The sequence below is a fragment of the Triturus cristatus genome, chromosome 1_1, assembly GCF_964204655.1.
Source record: "Triturus cristatus chromosome 1_1, aTriCri1.1, whole genome shotgun sequence".
Taxonomy (NCBI): Eukaryota; Metazoa; Chordata; class Amphibia; order Caudata; family Salamandridae; genus Triturus; species Triturus cristatus.
The window spans coordinates 803685289-803712527 of NC_140579.1; the positions used below are offsets into that span (position 1 = coordinate 803685289).

Genomic DNA, 27239 nt, shown 5'->3' on the forward strand with positions numbered 1-27239 from the left:
ACCGTTGGGAAGGGGTCCCAAGTTCTGATGAGGAATGGGAGAGTGATTCCAACAGTAGTGGTTCAGAGATCCTCCAGCCCAGCGTGGTGGAGGAGGCTCAGTGTAGCCCAGCTAGGTCCCAGGATAGCGAGGAGGGTGTAGGGGCTCACTGCCTGGCTCAGTGGAGCAGGAGTGAGGGGGTGACCGAGGGTCCCCAGACGCCCGAAACCCTGCCTCAGGACTTGGATGGTTTCATGAGGGAACACCAAGTTGGGGACCTAGGCTGTCCTGTTAGTCCACTTGAGGAAGATCTCTTAGTGAGTGGAGGACCTGGAGCGCCTGTAAACAGGGCTCCTGTGGTTCTAGTGTCTGGCAGTACCGCTCCGGTAGGGAGGGTACAGGAGTCCAGTGTGAGGAGTGATTGGGGGATGAGTTCCCCAGTGGAAGAGCCTGTGGGTCAGGGACTACCCAGTTGGGCTAGGATCTCGTGTAGTGACCAGGGTGGCACCACTTCTGTTCTGGGGGATCTCCGCGCACTGTCAGGTGGACAGGGGACGGGAGATCAGCGCCAGACAGACAGTCGCTTGACGTATGTGTCCTTTGATAGCCTCAGGGGGATGGAGTGGAAATCCCCAGAAGTCCTGGAGTGCCAGGCAATTATTCCACCAAAGGTTCTAGGCCGGAGGTTGGAAGGCCAGGTTCGGGATCAGCCTGACCTGAAGGGTGGGACGTCTGTAACCAGCGTCCCGACCAGTTCTTCTTCCAGAGGTACCGCCCCAGTTGGTAGGGAGCAGGGCTCTGGAAGGGGGTGCAGAGGGTGGGAGAGCCCACCTCTGCCCCCGGTACAACCTGAGGGGTTAAACCCTGGGTTGGAATGGCGTTCTAGGTGTACCCCTCGCCAGAGGAGGAGGAACCCTAGGAGAAGAGGTAGGGGGAGGAGAGCCTTCCCTGAGACTCCTGGTCCGCCTGAGGGTGTAGACCCTAGGCTGGAGAACCAGTGGCAGTCTAGTCCTGTCTTTCAGAGAGGAAGAGTGGAGAATGGCCGCTATGTGCCAGGGGTTACTACCCCCCACTCTGTGGTTAGGCAAAGACCAGTGGCACCTGGGTGGCCTAGGGCCTGGTCTTGGCCGCGGACAGCTTGGGAGTACCAGTGGGGTAGCCCAGTTGGTCCGGACAGTGGTGTTAAAAAGAATTCCATGGGTTCACCGTGGCGTAGAACCGGAGGGTGTCCATGCAGTTGCGGGCCCGCGTCCGTGTTCTATCGCCCCAAGCAGGGAAGTCCATCACGGTGGTGATTGGTCTGCCCTGCGTTTTGGCTGGAAGGGGGTTGTGTTGGACTTGGCCCTTCTGGCAGGTTCACCCCTGGACTTTTTGGCTTTTTATTGGTGACTTGGTGTGGTAATTTTTTTGGTTTCTGCGCACTTTCCCTGTGTCCCAGGGTAAAGTGCGTGCGTGCGCTGAGTGCATGTGGTGAGATAGGCCTGCCCTCCCATAGGAATGCATGGGGAATGTATGTGTCCCTAGTAGTTCCTGATGCGTGGGGTGTGCAGGCCCGAGTTTGGTATGTGCGGACTCGTGGGAGTGAATGCTGCGCGATGATGTGTGCGGCGTGCATGTACCTAGTGTGGAAGTGCCACTTCTAGAAGTGGGCACTTCTGTGTGCAGTGTGTCTGTCGCGTGATTGGCTGGTCGTGTCATGTGACGGGCTAGGGATTCCCCAGTGTCAGGATGAGTCACCCAGTGGTGAATGGGGAGATCAGCAGCTAGATGGGTGGGAGGAGTCCACCTGGGTCCTGAATAGGACAGGGTTTTCCAAACACAATGCTGGCCCCGCCCCCTGTGGTGCGACTGACGACCCTAGCCCTGCCAGTGAATAGAGTGAGGGGCTGAGCACATCAAGGGTGCTCCCCAACCAGCTGCGACTGGTTTTCCCCCTCACCCTGAACCCAGAACAAAGGGTTTGCCTGTATAAAAATGGGGCTGTGTCCCCACAGAAACTGTTCTCTGCCAGGATCTTACCTGAGGGGGGCTGCTGCTGCTGCTGGACCAGAGGACCGCCACCTGGACTACCTCCCTGCCTGGAGGCCCAGTGAGCTGGCTCTGGGTCCAGCCTTGCCCCCCCCACCCCTGCCCTGCTGCATGCAGGGAAGAACTCTGCTGGACTTTGTGGTGCTTTTTTGTATGCCTAAGCGCTGGGAGCGCTTTTCTTTGGCTTATAGCGCTAGGAGCGCTTTATTTGGACCCCCAGCGCTTCTAGAGCGCTTTCATTGTTGGCAGTAGAGCTAGGAGCGCTTTAGTTCTGCTAGCCGGTGCCCACCCGGCGTTCGCCCCGTCTTTTCCGAGCCTGAAGTCCCCTGGCAGGTGCCCACCCTGCCAGGGACATTGCCACTCCTAGCGGGTGCCCACCCCGCTTATTTGCGTACCTTTGCCCTTAATACGAAAGCGGGTGCCCACCCCGCTTCGTGACGCTCAGCGGCGGGTGTCTACCCGCCAGGGACTCTTTTCGCTGTAACCGGGAGCCCACCCCGTACTGCCACCGTCACCAGGAGCTCTGGGCCGCCGCGCTGCCTGCGGCGACCCGGAAACAAAGAGAAGTCCGGCCTTCCTGGGGGCGGGGCCGAAGCCCGGAAGAGGAGCGGACGGGAGCCTACCCCGCGCTCCAGTGAGGACGTACGGTGACTTCCCCGGCAGGGCTCCCGCAAGTGGGGAGAGCCCTGCATTCCTGCGAAGCCCCGCGCCAAGAACCGAAGCGCCGCCAGGAGTCCCGGTGAGTGGGGGCAGCCTGGTTATTTTCGGAGCGCCTGATGCTCCATCGAAGGAGGAGGGGGGGCAGTACTTCTTGAGCCTCGAGGCTCCGAGGACGAAGCCAGCCCTGACTGTGTGAGAGCGCTAGTGCGCTCCAGCGAGGGCCGCATTGGTCGGGTACCGAAGCCCGGAAAAGGAGCATTGACCTTACGAGGGAGAGCGGCCCCGGAAGGCAGCGGGCCGCTCCAACGTTGGCCCCCATATTCGTTTTCAGAGCCCACGAGGCTCCAAAGAGGCGCATGGTTCTCGAGCTCTGTGTAGCTCCAACGGTTGGGCATATTCGTTTTCAGAGCCCACGAGGCTCCAAAGAGGCGCATGGTTCTCGAGCCCCAGAGGCTCCAACGTTGGGGGCAACATTACTTAGAGTCCAGAGGGACTCCCAAGGGGGCATAGTTGTTTCAGAGCCCAGAGAGGCCCCAGGTGACTGCGGTACTGGGGTTCAAGGCACAGTGGTGCCCCAGTTCAGTTCCACAGCTGCCCAGCACTTAGTGGGCAGCTGCAACGTTTAGGTTGTGCATTGTGCGCCTGGCTTGCGCAGCCTGCGCTGGCGCGCCCTGACTTTTCTGGACACAGGGCGTCCTTGCCCCTACAAGGCCAGTTGGCCTAGGGACTGCCACAGGTGGTGGCGAATGTGAGTTTTGGCGCCATTGTACCTGTTCTGCACCTCTGAATGTGTTTTTGCGTCATGTGCTTTGCTTTACACCTCTGAATGTTATGCATCATGTGTTTATGTGCTTAGACCCCTACAGGTATAGTGATACTTAGGTGGTTGTTTTCTCCCTAGTACAGGTGGTGCTAGTGAGGTCCTGATTCCCTGCGCAATACTGTCCTAAGGTGGTTAGGGTTGCGTAGGTGGTACTTTCTGGTTACCAGTAGTTACTGGTTGTGTGCTACATATGTTATTTTATACTACAGTATTATTCCTATGTTCTAAGAGTGCTAATTCCGGACAGCGGTCCAGGTGGCCCTGTCCCCTGTATATATAATCCCTTGTAAATTCTGCCCGTGCCTGTTGGCACATTGTAGAGTGTGTGTTTTTATCTAATGTGTTGTGTATAATACAAAGGCTATTTTTATAGAATACCTTGTGTGGAGTTTCCTTTGTGGTGGGCCTTGGGTGTTGTTGCTGGGTGCGCGCGCAAACGCTTTACACATCGCCTCAGGGATAAGCCTGTCTGCTCGTGCCAAGCTACCAAGGGGGTGAGCAGGGGTTATCTTTGGTGTGTAACTTCCTTGCCCTGACTAGAGTGGTGGTTTCTGCCTGACTTTGGCGCAAGCCTTAGCCAACCAGAAATCCCATTTCTAACACAGGCCTTAACAATCCTGGAGGCAGAGTGCTTGGTAACATGTGAGATGGTGCTCTAGCATGAGCTGAGCCTGTCTGCAGCTTTCGGAACCATGTTCTTATAGCTGTTCTATGATATAGCCTACCATATACTCTTAAAGTGCCTTATAATTTTAAACGGTTATGGTAACTATGGTTTGGCTTTATCAAAACATGTTGTGTAAGGTGTCTAACACTGTGGGATAATACCCCCATGCCATTTCTGGGGATGAGGATATTATCCCTCCCTTCTAGAGGGAGAAGACATGTTGTGACCTACTTACCCAGTTAAAGTTAACCAGAGCCCCAGCATCACAAAATGGATGCTGCTGCCAGACACGAGTCTGACCTCCTGCTGCTGGGAGTGATCCCGGCAAGGGAGGCTTGGACAATAGGTTTCCTGCCTTGGGAGGTGGGAGCACCACCCTAGACAGGCCTTAGTGTATTGGGGCAGGGAGGGATGAAAAGAATGAGACATGCCTGGGGCACACAAGGTGTCCCGTGCATAGTCCAGTTCAAACCGGTGCTGGGGCACTCCAGCCCCAGTCCTGGCGCGAAACTGGACAAAGGGAAGGGGGTGTAACCACCCCCCTCCCAGGTCCCACCCATAAGGCGTGACCTAGCAGGTAACCCAGCCCCCCAGATTAGTATAAGAGTGGTAGCTGGGCCCCAGGAGATTAGATTATCCTGAACCTGCAACTTGAACAGAAACTCTGGACCTTCGACATTCGACGAAAGAAGAAGACTGAAGAATCTCTCTTGTGGCCAAGGAGTGGCTACCCTGTGCAAACAGGCACCATCAAGAGACTACCCTTTGCTCTGCTGAAGTTCTACGAGGGACCGACTGCAGAGCCCGACCAGAGCCTTGACTTCCAGACTTCTCCGACCCTGATCCACATCCACAGCCGAGCTGAGATCCGTGGAGGCGACGAGAGACGTGGGACCGGCTACCTGGGAAAAGTGGCTAGTATCTTCCAGCGCAGCTTCTGAGGCACCCTCGAAGTTGTGCACCGGGGATTGAGAAGCCCCAACCCCAAGCACCATCTGCACCGAAGATCAGCCCCCCACACTCCACGAGTCCGGCGTGGGGCCCTTCTGCATTTTCTTGCTTGCCGCGTCTGTCCGGTTGCTTGCCCGTTGGCTAGTGGCCTTTGTGACGACACACCCAGAAATCTTCACTGCTGGTTTGGCTCCTCCAGACTGGCTCCCGCTTCCTTGCAAAAGAGAAGCACCCCAGACCTTCCTGGTCTGCAACAGAAGCAAGTCCTCTGTTCTTCGTGGGTTCCGCTTGCCAAGGCTTGGTGAGTCCTAGTTCAACTTCGACACCGCCGACAGCAAGAGCCTTCGTGGGACAGCTCGCCTCCTGGTCCTGGTCGTCTTCGACGTTTCCTGGTCCCCGTGGCTGCAGCGACAAGCTTCACCTTCACCTGCAATCTTCACGACATCGCCTGGTTCCTTCCTGGTTCCACGTGGTCACTGGCTAGTGACCTTGACTCTGTCCCTTCTGCTTGCAGGTCTCCTCTCTTCTTGATCCCAGCCTTGGGATCCACCGGACACTCTTCACTGACTGCCTGTCAGCATCTTTCCTTCAGGCATCCATAGAAGTCCACGACGAAACCCGACGCAAGTTCACACCTATGCACCCGCAGCCTGTGGGCTAGGTAACTTGGGTACTTCGGTGCTCACAAGGCTAGTGACTATCCTAGGGTCTAGTTTCCGAGTCTCGACTCTCTAGCTGCTTCAGAAGTGTCCTTAAACTGTTAATTTCTAACTGCTAGTAATTCTATCGACTTTTACGCATTACGCGTGAGTGTTTCCACTCTGCACCTGAATCCCGTGGGCCTCCCACTTCCTAACTGTTGCTAGTGTAGTGTAGCCCCAGCGATTTCCTAGGCCGAGGCCTATCCTATTTCCGTGACAGTGGTCCTTATACCACTTCTTTAGTATATGGTTTGCGTGGCCCCTAGGGCCTAACTGTATTACTTACCTGTGTGACTTAATGTATGCTTAAATAAGACTGTGTTGTACTTACCTCTAATCTCATAAAGAGTGCTGAGGGTTTGACTAGAATAAATACACTTTATTTTATATATATATCTGTTGTGGTGTCCTTTCATTTGGTATTCAAGGGATTATATATGCTATCACAGCTGGCTTCACATGCCATTCAGAGTTTAGCCTAAGTCTGCTCTTGTCCATGCTACCACTAGGATAGCTGGTCTATAAGGTTGACTTTACAACCAATCACCATAAGGGTTGTTTGGACTGATATAAGGTGTACACTAGAACTAGTGACATCATACATCAGGCCAACTTACCACAGCCGGTGGCTAGGCGGACGTGAGGAGGCGCCCCTTCCTTGGCCACAAAAGGGACGAAAGGCGGAAGATTGCGGCCGTGGGGCCGAGAGACCCAAGGACTTGGCCGTAGCCCAGGAGTCCTTGAAACGAGCCAGCGCACTATCCGCCTTCTCGCCAAAAATGCGAGTGCCGTCAAACGGCATATCCATGAGGGTACTCTGGACATCCCCCGAGAAAGACGTGGACCGTAGCCAGGCGTGGTGACGAAGCGCCACCGTGGTCGAAATTGCCCGCCCCAGCGAGTCCGTGGTGTCTAGTCCACACCGTATGGCATGGCATGCCGTGCTGCATCTCGCCCATCAGCAAGCGACTGGGTGAGCCGTGACCGGGCCTCCTCCGGACACAGGGGCAGCACGTCCTCCACCGTATCCCACAGAGAGTGGGAATAACGGTCCAAGAGGCAAGCGGTATTCAAGGACCGCCGACCCAAACTCAGGGAAGAGAACAGCTTCTTTCCGAACTGTTCTAGCCTCTTGGATTCCCGATCCGGAGGAGCGGACGGGAAGGAGGATTGGGAAGTCGAGGCCTGGATAACCAGATTCTCTGGAGTGCGGTGTTGGGACAGAAAACTGGGGTCGCCCGGAGCAGGGCGGTGGCGCCGGGCCACGTTACGATCCACAGGAGGTACTGTGGAGGGCTTGGACCAGGTGCCCTGCAGAACGTCTATAAGTGCCTCATTGAACTGCAGCAGAGGCTCTGTGGAGCTTGCTGACGGTTGAAGCACTTCTGTGAGGACGTTAGTCCTCATGGGCACAGCAGGCAACTCCAGCCCAAGGGCATCGGCCGCCTTGCGCAGCACCACTGAAAAAGCTGCACCTTCCTCCAAGGCCACAGTCGGAGGAGAGATGAAACCAGCATCCGGGGAGGTGTCCAGACCACTGGCATCCCCCAGTTCGTCTGCCCAGTCCTGTGAAAGGTCGGCCTGTCTGGCCATAGGGTCCTCAGACCCCTCCCAGTCGCCCCCGTCATCCGATTCCTGATAAACAGGAGGAATAACCGGAGCCGGGCGATAGATGAAATGCTCATGCATCGGCGTCGGATGCGGCATCGAGCAGCGCCGGGCCCGGTCCGGGGCTAAACCGGGGAACGGCGTCGTCCGGGGAAGGTGCCGGGGGTGGAACTGGTGTCGGCGCCGGCGGAGGAGGCGTGAGGTCGACCGGCGCCAGCAGAGATCCAGGCCTGGATCCCTCGGGGACCTGCGGCGTCGGGACCGAAGTCGCTGACGGCGCCGGGGCCGGAGCCGCCGGCTCGCGAGGTCGCCCAGTCGAGCCCGCGGGGCCCGAAGGCGCGCCGGCAGGCGTCGCCGGCGGAGCCAGGCCCCTCATGGCCGAGAGGAAGGCGCTGATCTCCGCCGGAGTCGCGTCAGACCCAGGGACCGGCGGGTATGGAGACTGACGTGGCTCCGACGGAGCCGCAGGGGTGGGACTACCCTGAGCTTCGACCAAGTCGCGCGAGGGGAGTCCAAAGAGCGGTGTCACCTCTTGGACTTCCTCGAGCGCTTCGACTTACCCGAAGACTTCGAGCCCGACGAGCGAGGATGGTGACTGCGGCTCCGCGATCGGTCCTTGGACCTCCTCCTGGACCGGGACCGTGAACGGCGCGGAGCCGAGTGCCGAAGCTCGAGAAGCTTACGGGACCGCTCCCGCCTAGCCTTCGAGGTCAAGGCCTGACAGTCGTGGCACGACTCCGCATCGTGGTCGGGCCCCAGGCAGTAAAGGCACCGGCGATGGTGGTCCGTCACCGACATCAGTCACAGGCCTTAAAACTAAAACCAGGCATCCTACCGGCACCAGAGTCGAGTCGACAGAAGACCAAAAAGAGTCAAAAAAGTTTAGTCAAAAAGTGACTAAGGGGTAAGCTCTTCCCGGATCGGCGCTGTCTGGTGCGGAAAAAAGAACTGCTGACGTCAGCGCGCGAGGGCGGCGTCTAAGTACTCCGACGATGTCATTCCGGCGCACGACGCCGACGACGGACGCGGAGCCACAGACGACGCCTAGCGACGCGCAATGTGTATTGCTGACGAAAAACCTTTCCGGATCCAGCCTGACGCCTGGGGATATTCTAAGGTGAGGAATCTAACAAACGTGTTTCTTTCAGAAGTTGTGCCCAGCTGCCCGGGGTGGTTTCGATTGACAATAAATCACAGGCAATTAACTTGTCTATCAGTGAGTTCGTTACCACACAATGTTTCTGTCTTACACGATTAATCATGTATTTTCTAAAGCACTGGTACCTATATTCCACTAATTCGGTCTAGTGTTCTCAATATTCAAACATCTGCCGACTGTCTTAGTTCATGCTTATAATTTTCTTTCTATGTTGTTTTTGTTTTGAACTACATAATCTCTTGAATTCCTAGTTATCCTTCAAAACAATGAGCCTAGGCGTTTCATACTAAAGTCTGGCATCACTTCTAAAGGACCACTACCAGCAACAGAAAATAATGTTGCAATCCAAAACTATTCCTCACACTGCTCAGCCCCTTATGAATCGCACTTATTTGTGACGAAAGGGATGTACACCATATTTATTTTATAGTAATGACTTTATTTCCAAATTCACATTTACAGCAAAAATCTGTGTAAACCAGTTGTTAAAACACACAATACAATATGTACATTCACAGACATGAAGCTAAGGTAGAGTGAGTTTATACAGGTTTTCCTTTAGGTAAAACGCAGAAAGGGAAAAACAAGCGAAAACGTTGGGCTTGTGAGTGGCATAGCAATCCTTGTTAATTCAAAGGACGTGTATCTGAAGTAGGGGTTAGAATACAAGACTCGCATACTTAGTGTCAGTTTTAACCCCTATCAAACTAAAATGCATCTCACCAACAAAAGTCTGCCATGAGTACTTCTTATTAACGCGATTTTATGTCAATGAGCACTGAACTAAAAACAATGAAACATGTGATGCTCAAACAACAAAATATTTCACCCTAATTGATTTTTTCAAGAAAAAAAATCAAAATATTATTTACATTATAAACTTTTCAGTTTGAAGCGTTTGTTTTAATCAACAAAGATTGTAGAGGCAAGATTTCTACCAAAGAGCAGTGCCTGCCATACATGCCTTTCTGACATACATATTAAAAGTTGATATCATGGAGAAGTAAAAAATGTTATGCTCAAATATTTTGGCCATTATTAAGCCATTTTTTGGGTTTCTGAATATAAACAGAAAATGAAAGGGTTAGGAATGGTCTTGCTGCCTTTTCCGGCGGCTTATTCCACGAGTTTGGGATGCCATACCATATACCAGGACAACAAACATACACCAGGTTCATACAATCCTAGAACTACACAAAGCCACAACAGACTTTAACAGTCTTTAAAAATACAGTTATTTTACAATCAGATAGTCAAAAGAAAGCAGCAGCTATTCTTTTACTGAACACCTTAAAAAATGGGTACAGGAAGGACTCCCTCTGACTGACACCGACATTTTCAAACTGCATTTAGCATTTCCTTGAACTTTATGGACTTCAGGAAGTGGAAGAAACATGATTGGGGCTACATAAACAAGATCTAAATTGTTTAATGTCAAGATATATAATTACCATAGAAATGGGTGCTTGCCCTTATCAGGAGTTACTATTGCTGGACATTTTCAGATATACTAGGATTTGCTAAATAGACTTCTAAAAAATGTCAAGATCATCCCTTCACTTGTGCCAATTCTTAACTCATTTAGAGTTGTGTTGAAAAACATTTGGAAGTCAATAATGATATTTACTGAAACATATATAAATTTGTAAGGTATTTTACAGGCTGTTCCACGATAAATCTTAAAAATTGAGTAGAACACACCCATACCTTGATTCTGTGAAGCGGAACATTTCAGATAAGATACTACTTGTAAGTAAGTAATGCGTCCATTACTGCTCTGGAACATGTTCTTTTTTCTGCTGATGCAGTATGTTTTGTAGGAAGTGGCAAGTATTCAAGGTCACAGAATCCTCATTACATACCATCTGCTCTGTACATGACTTCAGGAATGTCGTCTGGAGGCACTCTACTTTTATCCAAAAGAGTGTCTTGTGAGAATACCTTGTATGTTAAGTTTGGATGTAGTTCCTTATGAAGACTCAGCATGGATAATGTAAAGATTCAGGACAATTTACTAAACAACTGGGATGCTATATAATTTTAAAGGCTCAAGGACACATTAAATCAGTAAGCGGGCGTGGAAATGGACTATGATTACAGAATGAGAAAACCGCAAGTGGGAACATCAGTATTAAAACTACATCAAACAGCAGTGTTTTTAGTTAATAAAAATGTTGAATTCTCAGCATTTTCAAAATTAATGTATTTTATCCCACTAAAACAACGAATATGTAAATGTGTGGATTAATATTGCATTTTAGGCTAGCTCATGCCCATTCCCAATTAAAATCTAAAGGAATTTAGTATATGAATTAATATTGCATTTATGGCAAGCTCAAGCCCAATCTCAATCCCAATTAAAACCTAATGGAACTTAGGCAATGAATTAATATTGCATGTAGGGCAAGGTCACACCCAATCCCAATTAAAACCTAATGGAACTTAGGCAAGTTCAAGACCCAGACCCAGAATATAAACTTTAGCTAGTTAGGTTGATGATCCCATATCTTCAATGAAACTGCATCACTTGCACTGGACAACATTTCTCAGTGACATGTTCAATTACTTTTCATGGTATTAAACCTCACAGCAATTAGCTAGGGGAATGCAATAGACAAATAATTAGAACATTTACAGAACACATTGGATTTGAAACATTTGAGTCTTCACAAGATTTGACATTTTTCTGAGAACGATAATTTAATATGTCTGAAGAAGCAGTCTGGTTAAAATGTATCAACCATTCTACAGATGTACACATCGGGAACCCTTTAATTAAATCCTAAAATGATTGCATGTTGTTGTTCCTTTCAAACACTTCCGGTAAAGAATCACACAGTGCCAAATAAGACACACCACACACTTTGAAAATACTGAAACGGTTACCAAAAATAACCAAATTCCAAATCTTGCATGTCAGTCAAACAGGGGATTCTACCCCCAAAAATATTTTTTGTGTCGCCATACTGCCAAAAGGCAGCAACATCTTTTAGTCGCGTTTTTCTACTGCTTTGTAAAACAAAAGCAATAATAAAAATTAAAGTAACTGCCTAAGTTATTAAGCAATGCAAACAGCACGTAAAAGCACTTAAAAAATATTTACGTCTTTATACAGTGCTAAAGTACCCTCATACTTTACATTTGAGTTTTTCTTTTCTTCCTAAAAAGGATTTCTTCTAACTAAGAATGCTATGCGTCTGTTCTTCATGGTGCAAGAAGATTCATGCAGGGTATTTTGCAGGTTGGCGGAGCAGATATAATATCATTCAGATACTGACAAGCCTTCTTTCCATTTCTCTTTTTACTACAAACATTTCAAAACTCTAAAATGTAAAACCCAAAAATAAATTATAATTATGGTACTCCAAGAACAAACACTTTAGTCATCAACTGTTTTTTTTTTTTTTACACTAGACATGCAAAAATGCAGCAGTGATTAGCTCAAAATAGGGAGGACTAGGGTGCAAGAGTTGGTAACCAAAACATTACTCTTATTTAAGAACCTGACTTTCGTTAATATATTGTTTTAAACAAATATATTGTTATGTAGGTGTGTTCCTAGCATATACCAGACACACACATCTGGAAACTAAAAGGATGTTAGGAAATAAGTAGAAAGCCTTAAATTGATTGTATAAAAGGGCCAACGATATGTATGTTTTACAAGAATGCAATCACAACCACTACTTCAAACTGGTGATACCAGGTATACAGCATAATGTAATTGAGCTACAAAATACAGCCTTTTCTCTTCTGACTGGATTCGGCAGCATGATAGTCGGTCTAATAGATATGGCTCAAAGAACACATCTCAAATATTTCACTCATCTGAGGCCTATTGTGTGATGTACTCGAATCCTAACCACCGATTATTTGCTCTGAGTCCAATCTATTTAAACCACCGGGCCAATCGAGTTGACTTCAGCAATCCTCGTCGTTGCTAATAAAAGTAGTTCTTGTAAAACACCCTTTATCCAAATATGCCCTTAAACAATGTTAATATTAAGTCAAACAGATTTTCAACAATAATCTGACATGTACAGGGTGAGTCACCTTCTGGGGAATGTGACAACACGAGTAATGCTCTTTTTCAAAGCATAACATGTCTAGTTGTTTTAACATATGTAAGACAATAAATTAATCGTATAGTAGGAGTTCATACTCTACTAAATCAATTTGCCATATTTTAACATGGTTGTGCCTTATATCTGCTACTAAAAGTGTGTTCTTACTCTACCAACCTCGGAAGCAAAAAAAGCTGTTTAATGCCACTGGTTTATAAATCTACTAACTTCAGGTTTAGATGCATTTTATTATGGATCTCTTTAGCAGGTACTATCGATACTCAAGTCACAAAGTCAATATCTAAATAGATTCTAACTTACTGATTTTTAGAGGTCATCAATAGAGTCCTGAACATTGGGGATTAAGGAGCAAATTAAACCTCAAATATAACATTATTAGAAATATCATACCTTGGTAATTTTGGACCACAGGCAGGTCCAATTGCACAACATGCACAAGGTATGTAGAATATTAATTTAAACACTTCTATATTTTTTTTAGATTCATGGTTAAGTATCATCTTCTCCCTTCGCAGTGACAATCAATTTAGGGTTTTTGGAAGCTTCCTAAAAGCTATATTAGTTTCACATAGGTTTAGAGAGAATTAGAGTCATGTAATAGGACTTAAAACGAGGTATTGAGTTTTGCTGCAGTGGTTAGCAGTCCACTTAATCACTACTAAAGTTTAACCTCCCTCATTAGCTCTTAGGCTCACCAATGTGAAGATTGTGTTCCAGTCATGGCTTTCAACAACCCATTCAATTTATTACGAGATAACTGCCTGGAACCATGACTGACTGTGGAATGTTTCCCAGGCTTCTGGAAAGCCATTACCACCTGGCTTTTCTCTATGTAGTTTCTCACCTCTGTCTCATAGTGTTGCACACAGAACTAACACGTCATTGGGTGAACGTTGTACTAAGAAAAAACAGAACATAACTAAGTATCCATGAATTATTTCCCAGTGCTATTGCCTTGGGTTCAGTTGCAAACACATTCACTTACATAGAATAAGAGAAGTATATTTTGACAATGCAGAACTTTCATTAGAATTTAAATTAGTCTAAATTGTTGTCATTGGTATTGTGTACACCTACAATAAATACAAAGGACTCTCTGAATTAGTCAAACCAGTGTAGCAACAGTGAACATATTAAAGTAAACTGGGCTTCATTCAACAATATTTGAGTGGGCTTCAATCTCCATTTAGTGGGCGGTACCCCTATACCACACTGGGGAGGAAAGGTGTACTGTTTTTATAAAGGGACACCAGAGCAGCTAGAATGTCAACTCCTGAAGAAACTACCTCCACCATGGGAAGTTTTGTGACAGCTATTCCACCATGCCCCTGGAACTGCTGTCCCCATATGTGAGGCTACATTGTTGGTAGCCACATTCCAAATGATACTGAAGTGCTGAGAAAACTTACCACCACATATTGAACACACGAATAGTTGTTCCAAAGAAGGACTACCATGCGAATGCAGTCTTATCTTGCCAATGATGCCACCTAAAATGATGCTGGACTGCTTACCCTAAATAGGGTAGCTGTTAGCCTAAAAAGTAGGTAGTCTCGCACCAAGGCCTGACAGACCCAATGGTGGTGCAGTGGAAGCTCCGAATCATGTCTATCACCCTTCTGTTGAGGTCATAATACCAAAGGGGGTAGAAAGCAATGCCACAGTTTTTTTTACCCTTAACTGCATTCTTTATACGAGACATTTCCAGTGTTCTCAATGTGCTCCTCGAGAAGGAAAGCATGGCTCACCTACCAGCGAAATATTATATCTAAAAATCAGCCTGTAGTGTTAGGTCTGAAATTACATATCTGTTTAGATGAAAACACTGCCACAAAATCCCAATCAAAGGCCCTGATTAAGACCAAACAGTTTTAGCATGCAAAATAAGATGCATCAGTTTCAATGTTATATCCCTATTCAAGTAATATTATGCGAACTTTGCGAATTTTATTTTTTCCCAATGCAGTGCCCTAGTCACTCAGACGTTCTACATACAAACATTTATTGCATACTTTCAATAGCCTCAGTGGATACTCTTACTTAAAAAAATGGGATCAGGTCATGGAGGTTGAACCACTTCTAGACAATTCAGCACTGATGTAGGGCAATTATGTAACAGTTTTGAAACAATATTTTCTCCAACCAACTGGTAGAAAATCTAAATTTTACACTAATCATTGGATCCAAATTAAATTTTTACACTGGTTGTCAGTGCAAATAGCAATGCAAAGTTGCCCAACACCAGTGCAATTTATGTGATCCATCTCTTGGTGAATGGTGTCACAAATATTAATAAAAAGTAGAGTAAGAGTATGTAATGTAATAGTCCATTGATAGAGCGCAAACAGTCACTCCGAGGATCATCATGGCGCTAAATGGAACCCAGGGATGGGGAAACCCAAAACCTGGTTGACTGCTAATAGTTAGAGAGGGCCCTCAGATCAGAGTTTTGCAAAAAGTATCAGATGCGCTGAAAATCCAGGTTTTTAGGACCTTCCTGAAATGGAACTCAGAAGTAATCTGGCAAAGCTGTGAGGGAAGTTTGTTCCATGCCTTTTAGCCTAGCACTGTGAGTGATTTTCCTCCCTTCGATGCCAATCTGAAAGCTGGTATTTAACAGATTGGCCTTTGATGATCTTAAACTTTGGGACGGAATGTAACGCTTAAAGCGCGTGTGAAGATATTGAGGGCCTAAGGAGTGAAAGGCCCTAAAAGTAATGATGAGAACCTTGAAAAGAACACGTTTATGGATTGGCAGCCAGTGAAGTGTATTTAGCGCCGCAGATGCAGAAGACTTCCTGGACAACTTCAGTACTAGTCGTGCTGCACCATTTGTAGCCTATGTAGGACTGGCTTATTAGTTCCTACATAGAGGCTATTACAGTAATCCAGCCTGGATGTAATAAGGGCTACGGCCACTGTTTGCCTAGCTGAAAAGGGAATCAGGAAAAAAAAAAAATCTTTAGACTTTTTATAATACGGAAGCAAGTTCCAGCAACTGCCAACTATTGCTGTTTAAATATGTATGTCTCTATGATACTGACATAAACGTGCAGCTGGTAACAGGTGCGTGATCTTTAGTCTACCAGAAAATAATCTTTTTTAATGAAGACCTCCTACCCCAATTTCCACATCTTGATATTAAAATTACCAAAATAGTTTCTCAAATCTATTGGTCCATGCTACTACCAGGCACAATAATTGGATGTTTATTTTTGAGCAATGGTACTTCTAAGAACACCTCTCTCTTGCACTACAAATGATTTGTATATGTTTTGCAGCTGTTTAGTGAACTATATAGAAAGTCAGCAAGGCAGATACTCTACTTTCATACATATTGTGTACTGCCTAAAGAGGTATGCCCATTCAGCACAAAATCTTCTAGTAACAAAATGTCCCATCTATTTTTTGAGGCTATCCAGATACTGAGATACTTTCATTAAAAAATATTTGAATATAACAAATATGTACCACATCGAAGGTCTGCTATTTCCCTAAATGTCTGCATGTATAGGTGGCCATTTTAATTTGGAAGCAATAGTTGCAGACAGTCCTGACATAATCAAGGACTGACCAACACAGCATATTATAGGTAGCAGCATGGAAATCACCCTCTATTTCTGGAGTGTGCAAGTTCTTTTTAGTTTGCACTTTTCCATTTAAACTCTCAAGTTATATATCCCTGTCTATCAAATGTATTTTCCAAAATTAGCATTGGGTTCAAAAACCTACTTATCTACTTATAAGAATGACAGTACTATAAATCTAGCATCGTCTGGCCGGTGATGCATATCAGAAGGCATCACCCTAACTCACATTTAGTTTTTGCGTAGGCATACGCAAAGTCCACCTATGTTTCAAATGGCAATTCAAGACAAAGTTTAAAACATGGGAAAGAAGGTACTGACCATGAGCTGGTATAGAAAACTACTGGAACTAGCTAGTGCTTTAATGCATTGTATCCAAGCATGGTCATTGAGCAGATAAGCGCACAGTATAATTCCAAAGGAAATAAGGTAACACTATTTCAAGAGTTACATCAATACATAAATAACTATAAAAACAAAAACAATGCCTAGCTTTCAATTTCATGGCGGTTTGCAGACATAAAAAATTTGTAGATAGTGCAGAAACGCAACTGCAAATGTAATGTGATTTCCTTTTATAAGTAAGGAATAAACGTGATTTCTTTCTATCAGGAATAGGGAAAATGTGCATGTCTAAGGAACAGTTTGATAAATTCTAATTAAAAGACTAATGGTTTATTTCACCTGTTCCACAATACTTTCACAAACAGACTTCTTCTATTTCTCAGCTTATGTATTATGTCTTACCACCTCTTGATTTACATTTACAATAAAAGGTGACACAATGCTTTTGCTATAGATGATAAATACAAGAGTTTGAGCCTGGATGAAAGTCATTTTACCGTACAATGCTTGCTGGCAATTGAAAGCAAATTCGAGTTTTATTTCTGTGCCCTAAAAAATCAATAACAGATAACAGAAAATTCTACCTTTCTTGTCCTTCAGCAATAGCTGCTCTAGACCATATCTGCGGACTAACTTACATGATTAATGCAATCCACAAGTAGGATCAATTTGAAAGCGTTTTGGAGCAGAAAGTGATACCATTGTAAGTCAAATGTTTGACACTTTCAAGCACTCAACCACAAAACAGCTACTCTCACAAATGTAGGAGGCAAATCTATTCCCCCCAACCTCCCCCAATTCAGGTTTAGAAGCAGCTCCAAAAGCAAGGTGCTCCACATCTATTTTCCCTTAAACCTTCAAGTACAAGGACTTCCTGTTTTTAAGCTAAAGTGATTTGACTTCAACACAGTGTCTTGATAAAACGTTTATGTAACTGGTGAATACACCACACATTCCTTCAAAATTAAATCTTAAGTTTCACCATTGATTAAAACCTCATTTCTCAATAGTTAAATACATTAAACCCCTGTGGTCACTAAATGAAGCGATACACATGTTTTTTTCAAAATTTGTTCTGTGGCCTGAGAATTGTTTATGTCCAGGAGCCAGTTGTAAAGTAACTGTAAATCAGGTTAGATAAATAACCAGATAGGATATCCATAAGAAATAGCTGTAAAAGGAACGGAAATAGGAGAGATTACTTTTTCCATTACTTCTTTTTTTGCCTCTATAGAATAATTCTGGAAACAAGATCACAAGCCCTGCTTGGCAAGAGAAGCAGACACTTTATCAGCTAACGTTGCAAGCTGTGGTGAGTCCACGATATTGATGCTTCCGGAGGAGGAGACATTGCTAAGGCGACGAGGGGAAGTATCACTTGAGAGGTTGGGGGACTTGTACAAAATTTCAGCTCCGTGGTCAGTCTTGGCTCTGGCATGTTCACGGAAGCTCAGCTTATGAGTTTCAATCTGTAAAAATAATAGCAGAAAGTGAATTTCACCTCAGGCTCCGCCCTCTTTAATAATCCGTCTTTTGAAAGAAATAAGTGACTGGGATGTTTCAATAAGCAGTTATGCACAATTATTGTATAATATCCCCATGAACTATAAGATGATGTGAGGCACTCATACTGGCCATCTGCACATGGGAACATGAGATACATAAAGTGATTGCAACCCAATGAGGTTTCCTCTATTGATTTAATCATTAGATATCACCACAAAAGTAGGCCATAGGGTGTGGTCTTGACAAGCTTTCACAACACAATAGGGCACTGCAGAAAATACCCTTTTGAAGTTGTGGTGGCAAATAAAACCATAAAGCTCTCTTTCCAATGTTCTCAAATATTAACTGTTAAAATCTCGAATGTCTGTATTTGTGTTGGCCACCATACTCACTTGAAGTGAATTCTGCTCTTCCTATCAAGAAGTTCCAAGAATGTAAAGTTTTAGTCTCACTGTACCTTTTTTTCAAGGGGGTCTACCATACAGTGGACTATGAAATTATATACTTGTGACTGTATTTTGCATTAATACAGTCACACCGGAGTAACATTCAATTTATCATTATTATAATCTCCTCAGTATCCAACAGTAACAATTTTTAAGCGAAGCCAGAAATAGACACAACAGTTACGGCAGAGAAAATCAAAACAGACATGGTGGAACACACACTGAATACATTAGGGGTTTAAATAATTAAAAGAACCCTAAATATCACTGTAAACAAGCGCATGAAAACATGATTTCCTATTGAGACAAAACTGTTATTTTCCCAATCCTTTTGGAAAAACCTGATGTTTTTCCTTTCTGTGAAATACTTTTAATACACACACCACACGACATTACACGCTCTTTGTTGTGTCCTTAATAAACTTGCGATTTTCCTTCCAGATTTTGTGAAAAAAAGTCGGTTTCAGGTTCTCTTTTTGAGGAGGGCAAGCAACCGGGTATCTCATCAGCTTTCCTTTTGGTTCCCCTACCTCATTTATAGTATGGGGAAGATGGAAGAGCCATCGAATGCACTGCTGTCTATTGCAGAGGACCCATCCCACCAGGAGTTGCATCAGAGGGGCCATCCTATCTAGGATGGACCTCTAACATCATTCCCATCAAGTCCTTTATGTCAGTGAAAACTCCAAGTACATGTAGACCTTATTTACATTATTTCCAAAGAAGGACCTCTGGTTTGATGTTTTCCTCTCTGAGCCATTTGCGGTGCTGGTGGTGTTAGGGGGTAAGTTTGTTAGTGGATGGCCTACCAAATGCTAAAAGACCCTCTTACCCTGCGACTTTTTCGAATGTCCCCTATATTTTTTTACATTATATTTGAGATTAGAGGTAGATTGCTACTTATTCATAATGTACTATTCTTTAAAAAGTTGTGACTTCAGATTTTTCCTAAAGCGCAATATGGTGGCAGTTGTTCTGATGGATACAGGGATTTTTAGGTCTGTGCCTCCAGTTGATGGTGTTCTAATTACGAGTGTGCCGAGGGCAACTGGAGGTAGTAAGCATGTCAGTCAGCTAAGCAGGGGCCCTGGTCATGATGGACTTGTAGATGATGCATCTTGTTTTGAAGACAACAAATACTCCAACCTGAAACAGGAAAGGAAATGGAAGAAAAGTCCAACTCCTGATGATCTATTGCTAGTAAACCAGCTTAGTTGGACAAGCTATCTCTGCCTGAAGTAACCACGTGCGGGAAGAGGTGGATTTCTTCTCCCAGTACCTGCGTAAGGAACCTAGGGCCAGATGTACAACCCATTTTTGCATGCGCTAACGGGTTTGCGACCTGTTTGTGCATGTAAAAATTCCAATGGGCCATGTAAAACCCTATTTAGCAAGTTGCAATTTATGTGCAACTCGCTAAATAGGATTTGCAACTCTCTATTAGGAAGGGGCGTTCCAAGGGCGTCCCTTCCTAATAGCGACTCGTATGTAAGAATGTTTTGCGACCGCAATTGCAGTCGTAAAACACGCGCAATTTACTGTCCTTTTCAAGAGGGTGATAAAGTACTTGCAAAAGGGAAGTTCCCCTTTGTGAATGCAGGGGAAAATATTTTTTAGGGGCAGGCAGTGGTCCCAGGGACCACTACCTGCCCTTAAAAAATGAAACAAAAACGTTTCATTAATTTTTTTTAATGCATCCCGTTTGCCTTGAAGGAAAACGGGCTGCATTTAAAAAAAAAAAGAAAAAAAAAACTATTTCCCAATGGGGTTGCAAATTGCGAGTGCCTCATGAATATTGATGAGGTCTGCAATTTGCGACCCCATTGGGAAACGCAAACAGTGTCTCAGACACTGTTGTACATGGCATTTTGCGAGTCGCAATCGAGCGCAATTTGCGAGTCGCAAATTGTCATGGACGTACATCTCGCCCCTAAAACCTTGCCAATACATACATCTATTAGAGATTTCCTGATTAGAGAGTGGGTGGATGGGGAAAAAACTAACTTTTTTAGATTCCTTTCTAGGCAGTATACTGTGAGGAATTTCGAAGAGAAATTCCCCCTAAATGTAAAAGTTGACTCTCTGATGACAGGGTTGGCCTCTAGCGGTACCAGTTTCTCAGAGGACACCATTTAATTAGATGCTACAGACAAGAAAGTAGAAGGCACTATCAAGAGAGCCTATTGAACATCCAAGTTTGTATTAAGAGCAGGGACTTACATTACCTACATGATTCAATATTTGTTCCAGCCAGGAAAAGATTGCACTGCCAGACTCTCAGTGATGGAGCAACTGGTCAGACTTTAGACATAACTTTTGACAATCTTTGTGCAGCTGCTTCTGATCTGGCTTGGCAGTTGAAGCTAGAAGGCATATTGGATGGGGTCATGAAGAGTAGACAATTCCCAGAAAGCACTTTTAAACTATCTTCGGTTTGATGGGGCCAAACTATGTGGAGTGCTTTTGGAGGAATTGGTGAAGAAGTCTGTACAGGACCACAAACATTTGGGCCTTAATCCTCTGCCGTGCAAAGGAAGAGGTTTTGGTTATTGCCAGGCATTTGATTAAATCTCCTGAACTAAGCCTATCCCCATTTTCTTCTGGTGCAGTGACTTCAATTCATAGGGGTTTCTCTTCACGACGGATGTGGGACACATTTTGTTGCCTCCAGCAAGACAGGAGAAGTTGAGGTGTCGATTGAGGACCTTCTTCAGTGCCATGAGCTCAAGTGAGACAGCGGCTCATGGTCCAGGGGGACATAGCAGCTTCCTTGCTATTGGTCCTTTCGCACAACTTCATCTTTACTATTTGGTAATATCTTCTAGCACACTGGGCTCCGAAAACAAAACTACAACCTGAAGGTTCCCATTTCCTCTGAGGTAGCAAAGAAGATACTATGGTGGCTAGATTCTTCCCATCTAAATAATTGTATCTTCTATCTCCTCCCTACAAATGCCAGCAGTTTGGATTGTATTTGGGAGGATGAAGGAATCGGGTCGAGGGGGCTTGGTGGTGTAGACAGATCACTCAGCCAATGGACTTTGGACCAGATGGGAGCAGGTCAGCTCTTCCAATTGCAAGGAACTTGTGGTGGTTGACAGGGCCCTGCTGACTGTCGTTCTTTTTCTCCAGAACCAAGCTATCCGGATACATATGAAAAATCAAGTGAAAAAAACATACGGGAGCATTTTGGGACGTAAAAGGGTTCCTCATTTAGCCCCCTTAGCAAAGATTATTTGAACCTGGTTCGAAAGAGAATGTTATCTTTGACAGCACTTTATCTACTGGTGACAGAAAATGGGGATGCAGAAGTGCCGAGTTGCACCTTCCTATCCCAGTTTCTATGACGTTTTGCCCTCTCTTGTTTTAGAAAATGTGAAGGGAGATGGGACAGCCTTGGTTGGACCTTTTTGCTTCTCCTCCGAATGCTCTTCTCCCAACATTTTGTATATAGAGTTTCATACGGCCCAAGGGTATTCTCTCTGCTTTTCCTCCCTTTGAGTTACTCAGAAATTCCTCGGCAAAATCAAAGAGGAACAAGTGGCGGTTCTCCTGTTGGCTTCTTACTGGGCTTGCTGCCACTGGTTCCTCTACTTTGTCAACTGGCAATCCAGCCTTTTTGGATCTTTCCAATGTCAACATCTCCCCTGAAAGCTTAGAATCTTACAGAGAAGACTCTCTGTTGCCTCTCCTTGGGGGTTTGGCGATTGAGAGGCAAAGATTAGAAGCATTAGTTTGTTCATCAGATGTAGCTCTGTCAATTTTAAGACTGTAGGAGAGACATTGAAGACATCTTAATACCTGGTGGATATCTAATAACTGTAAGGTTTCTACCCATGATGGTTGTAATATTTTAGACTTTAAAATGTTTCTTTGCTTGGACTCACTGGTTCTACATTGCATCGTGAGTGGGAGACAGAGCGATTAGATGGCCTTCCATCTCTTGGTTTGACTTTCCTGCTTCCCATATCTTGAGGAGATTTCATATGAAAAGGCCTGTAGTGCATACAGTGCCTCTAGCTCTTTCTGTCTTACAATGTTCCCCTTTCGAACCACTAGCTTTAAATGTTTCCAACTTTAAAAGTCTTTCTTCTATTGGCCATTTCTTTGGGATGTAGACTAGTTGAAACTGGACAAGGGAAAACTGGAGCTCTTCTTTCTTTCGAACCCTTCTTCACGTTTTTAGAAGATCAGGTGGTTCTGAGCCCTGACCCTATTTTCCTTCCTGAAATCATCTCATGTTTCCATATGTCTCAGGACCTAGAGTAGCCTGTATTCCTTCGATCTCCTTCCTCTGAGGAAGAAATGATTTGGTATTCATTAGATCAACACAGGGCTGTATCAGTATAGAACCTGAGAATGTCTTCTTTTCGCCAAGCGGATTTCTTGTTTGTCACCTTTGGCTTGATAAAAAAGGGTCATAATCCTTGTACTTCCACCATGAGTAGGAGGGTTACAAAATTGCCAATTCATCGTGGCGTACAACCCAACTTGTTTTGGCAGAAAGGCCTGCTCATGGGTTTCAGCCAACAAACCAATAGTGTACAAATAGTGGTCAGTGATTAACATAAACAAAGTACAAGCAGACGGTTAGCCTGCTATCCAGAAGACTGGTGTCAATTGGATGCCATGTTGATCATGTAATGGCAATCACCTCAATAATTTAAGATTTGTGTGTTTGCATCAATTAATACACAAAGAATATATCTATTTACAAGACAAGTGCAAATTGAAAATTATACAGAAGGTATAATTCGATAAAGACAAAAGAAACTAACCATGTCAGTGAGCATATGTTGGATAACATGATCGCCTCTGTAAATAGTGGGCTCTATCTTAGAATGGGGAAATCTCCATGCTGGCCAAATAGCTCATGAATGTGATTAACATCATGTATGTCCCATAATGTTCAAATGAAAACAATAACAAAAGGACATGTTTACAAATTAGAGACCAAATATAAATTGCTGGTCTGCGTAAAAAAGGTCAATACTGTTAGCTGCATATACAAATAAGAAAATATAGGGACCAGGCACAAAATATTGTTTCCTAGCCTGCTAATAATAAATACAAAAAATGTATCCCAAAAAGTTAAGCTATACAGAGCAGGCATCAAAAACATGAAGTTTATCACCTATGGAGTCAGATTCACAGGTGAAACATTTTGAACACATTGCCTGAAACAGCTTATGTAAAACGTAGGGTGAATAGAAGAGCATCCGTCTAGACAAAAATATCTTTCTTTTATAATTTGCTGCACATAGCAATTTATGTCCCATTAGGTAAATCTTCTTTCATTATACAGGAGTTATGCTACAATTTGTAGTTAATTTAAAATCTTGTCTAAGAACTTGGGGATAACCAACAGGTATAGACTCAGATACAAGCTGCCAACGTAGCTTATTTTAAAAAAAACTATTTGAGTATCAACTGGGCCGCATCATTTATTTCGGAGGGGCATTTCTTCAAAAACCTACTAATCTGAGTAAAGCTAACCCACAAGAGCAAATTAAACTCAGGGGAATTAGAGCAAATCTGTTCCAAGGTTTTCCACAAGTGATTCAATATAAAATCACTAATAAGTTTGAAGCACAATAAGTTCCAGCTCTGGATAGTAGTTTGGGATGTCTGTAACCCTAAACTTGCACAGTCCTTCAAACACAAAACAACAATGGCAATTTGGAATCTTAAATTCCTGGCAGATCTGAGTATTCCAAACTCCATCATATGTAATATCTTAGGTCTGGTTCTTTTTGGAAAATTGGGTGTTAAAAAAAAAAAAAAAAATGAAAGACGGTAACTGGGTCTCTGCTTCCTTAATTATACTATTAAAAAGAAAATTATCATTAAAAACATCATTATTGAGCCAAACTAAATGCTCTAAAAATAGGCATGATAAGAGAATCTACAATGGGGTCCGTGTAAACCCTTATGTTCCTTATTTGGATACAATGTTTGGAGTTGAATATGAAAATGTTCATCACGCCAAAGACATTTTCTTAGTAATGTATCTATTTCGTGAAATAAGGATTAATTTACTTTAATAGAAACACTGGAAAATATAAATGAAAAAGAGGAAAAATCAGCATCTTAACAAAACTCCTGTTAAAGATCAAGGTAATGACTACCATTGAAACAAAAGTTACCGAACCTTATTTAGTCTAGCAGTAAAGTTTACGAAAAACAAATCAGAAAAATTAGAAGTATAAATACCCACATACAAGATTTGACGTGTTGAAAAAGTTGCCCACAAATTTAACCTGGAAGATCCTGCCCAGAAGCATTAAATAGTAGAATATCTGATTTTGAATGGCTGATTTTATACCCATCAACCATAATTAAGTCATGGGTCCTACTGATGCCTTTTGAATATTGTGTTGACTTGCAGAACGATAAGTGTATGATCTCATCAGCAAAAAGTTTTAATTTGGAGACACCCGTCAGGAGAGGACTAACAGCACTGTCCTTTCGAAATAGGCAAGCAAGGGTTCTATAAAGAATGTAAATAATATCGGAAACATAGGACACTCCTGGTGAGTGCCTTGATTGATTATGACCTTTCCAATCTCTTTAGAATTCATTCAAATTCAGGCAACAGCATGAGAAAATACATTTCTTAGAAAAGTTATAAACTGATTCCACAATTGAAGCCTATTTGAATCATTATAACTGCTTCTATAATATTGTTAATTGAAAAATATTCAATGGCCTGCACTAAATAATTAGTGTTAATAATACTGATCTTGGCAAATATCTGTTTTGATCATGATGTATTGTTTTCTGAGCAATGGGCACTATCCAACTCATTAGAATTTTCATGTAAACCTTTTAACTAACATTTAAGAGACTTATAGGTGGATAAGAATTATGGACAATAGATGGTTTACCTTTTGCTCACCACTATAGCTTTTGGAAGTGAGTTAGGAATGAAAAATTTCCTAGTAGACACGAAGGAAAGTTTCAATTCTATTAAGGACTCGGAGGCGAGGATTATGCTCTGCTTTCTTTATTTTCCAATACCAGCAGATTCAACATTCACCCCAAAAAAATCTCTTTCCCATGAACAGGAGGGAAAGGGCAGTCCGAGAGGCCAACCAATCAGCATCCACGTCAGTCAGAAATATGAGAGGCAACACAAGTAAAAAAGCTGTATAAAGGTAATACAACACAGGAACAAATTTCCAATTGATACGAAATATTCGCAGTGTTCAGATGTTCTTTTTATTCCATGACGCAGTGCAACAATGTTCACAGCCAACGCGTTTCGCCCAAGCATGGGCTTTTTCAAGGCACGCAATAGTAACCGTAGATACACAAACTATGTTCCACAGATGACGTAGCAAAAAGTGTAGGTAGAATCAAAATAAAAAGTAGAGCGTAACTGCACAAAAGTCACAGAGTACATCCAGGATAAGGTTTCGCAAGAAGTCCTAGTGGTATTAGGTTTCAAATGGTATTTTACAGGTGTACCATCGGGGGGTCAGTAACGCCGCTTGCCGTCGTGTCGGAACGGTTGTATTACCTTTATACAGCTTTTTTACTTGTGTTGCCTCTCATATTTCTAAAAAACGTGTTGTATTTGTGGTCTTACAAGCAGCAGGCCATTTGAGGTGGGCAATACTAGCACTACTGCAAGGTGACAGGTCTAGGCTGTGCATTCGTATATAACCTAGCTGCTTTTTTCTTTTAGCCATATCCACGTCAGTCCTTAGGCTCCGGGCACTGCTGGGATATCTCCTCTTTCTTTGACTGCGAACCGGCCAGAGATCAACGAATCCCCTTAGTCCGTCTTAGATGAGTCCGCCCCTGAAAGGAGTAAGACAACATCGAATGAATCCGAACTTAACTGTCACAGTATACCACAAACAAATACTCCACTGAGGAACTTGGATAAGAAACACACAAGGATAATCGATTACCAATTTCCAATACGGATATACCCCAAACCCGTAACCCTCTCAACCGAAAGGAGAGATCAGTACTTATACCTTACGAAACTGTCCATCCACAGGTTAGGGCGGGGAAGAGCGACTGACCCCTCAGGAACTCCGGGAGGGAATAATCCTCGCCTCCGAGTCCTTAATAGAATTGAAACTTTCCTTCGTGTCTACTAGGAAATTTTTCATTCTATGGCAGGACCGGAGGCGAGGATTATGCTCGTTCAAAGCTTCTCCACCACCAGGGAAGCCATGTCAATGACCGGTTTAAAGTAAAACCTTTTAAACATCGAGTCTGATGCCCAGTCAGCGGCATTGAGAATATCCTCTTGCCGCGCTCCGAGGGAAAAGGCTTTGGAGGCCATAGCTCCTCTCACTGAATGAGCACCGAAGTGCGAGATGTCAATGCCGGCTTCCTTCATGGTCCATTTGACCCATCTTGCAATGGTGGGAGAAGAGACAGCCTTGAAGGGTTTCCTGAGAGAGATCAGTAGTTGGTTTACTCCGTGGGGCCGGTACTCACTCATCATGCTCTCATACGCCTTGAGACAGCGCACCACACACAACTTAGGTTGATTGTCAAAAGCTGGGTAAGAAATTATCTTAAGAGTTTGACTTAGTGCGGCGAGATATATGAAAGGTGACCCCTTGCGGGGAAAAAATGCGACCACTGAGGTCAAGAGCTCTCACATCCGAAACTCTTCTACAGGAGACTAAGCAAAGCAGCATGGCCAACTTCGCAGAAAGTTGCTTTCGC

The 27239-nt window shown here is 44.4% G+C and overlaps 1 protein-coding gene across 4 annotated transcripts in view; it reads right to left on the reverse strand.

Moving 5' to 3' along the window:
* Window positions 1–8994: 8994 nt before the first annotated feature.
* The window catches only part of MAPT (microtubule associated protein tau), a 1071056-nt gene continuing 1052811 nt past the window's right edge, over window positions 8995–27239 (reverse strand). For 2 of the 4 annotated variants that reach the window (XM_085650276.1, XM_085650277.1), the window contains exon 7: window positions 8995–18062. In XM_085650276.1, coding sequence (XP_085506402.1) covers window positions 17847–18062 — 216 coding nt within the window. In that variant the 3' untranslated portion in view covers window positions 8995–17846. The remainder of the gene's footprint in view (window positions 18063–27239) is intronic. The other 2 variants (XM_085650279.1, XM_085650278.1) reach the window with 1 other exon arrangement.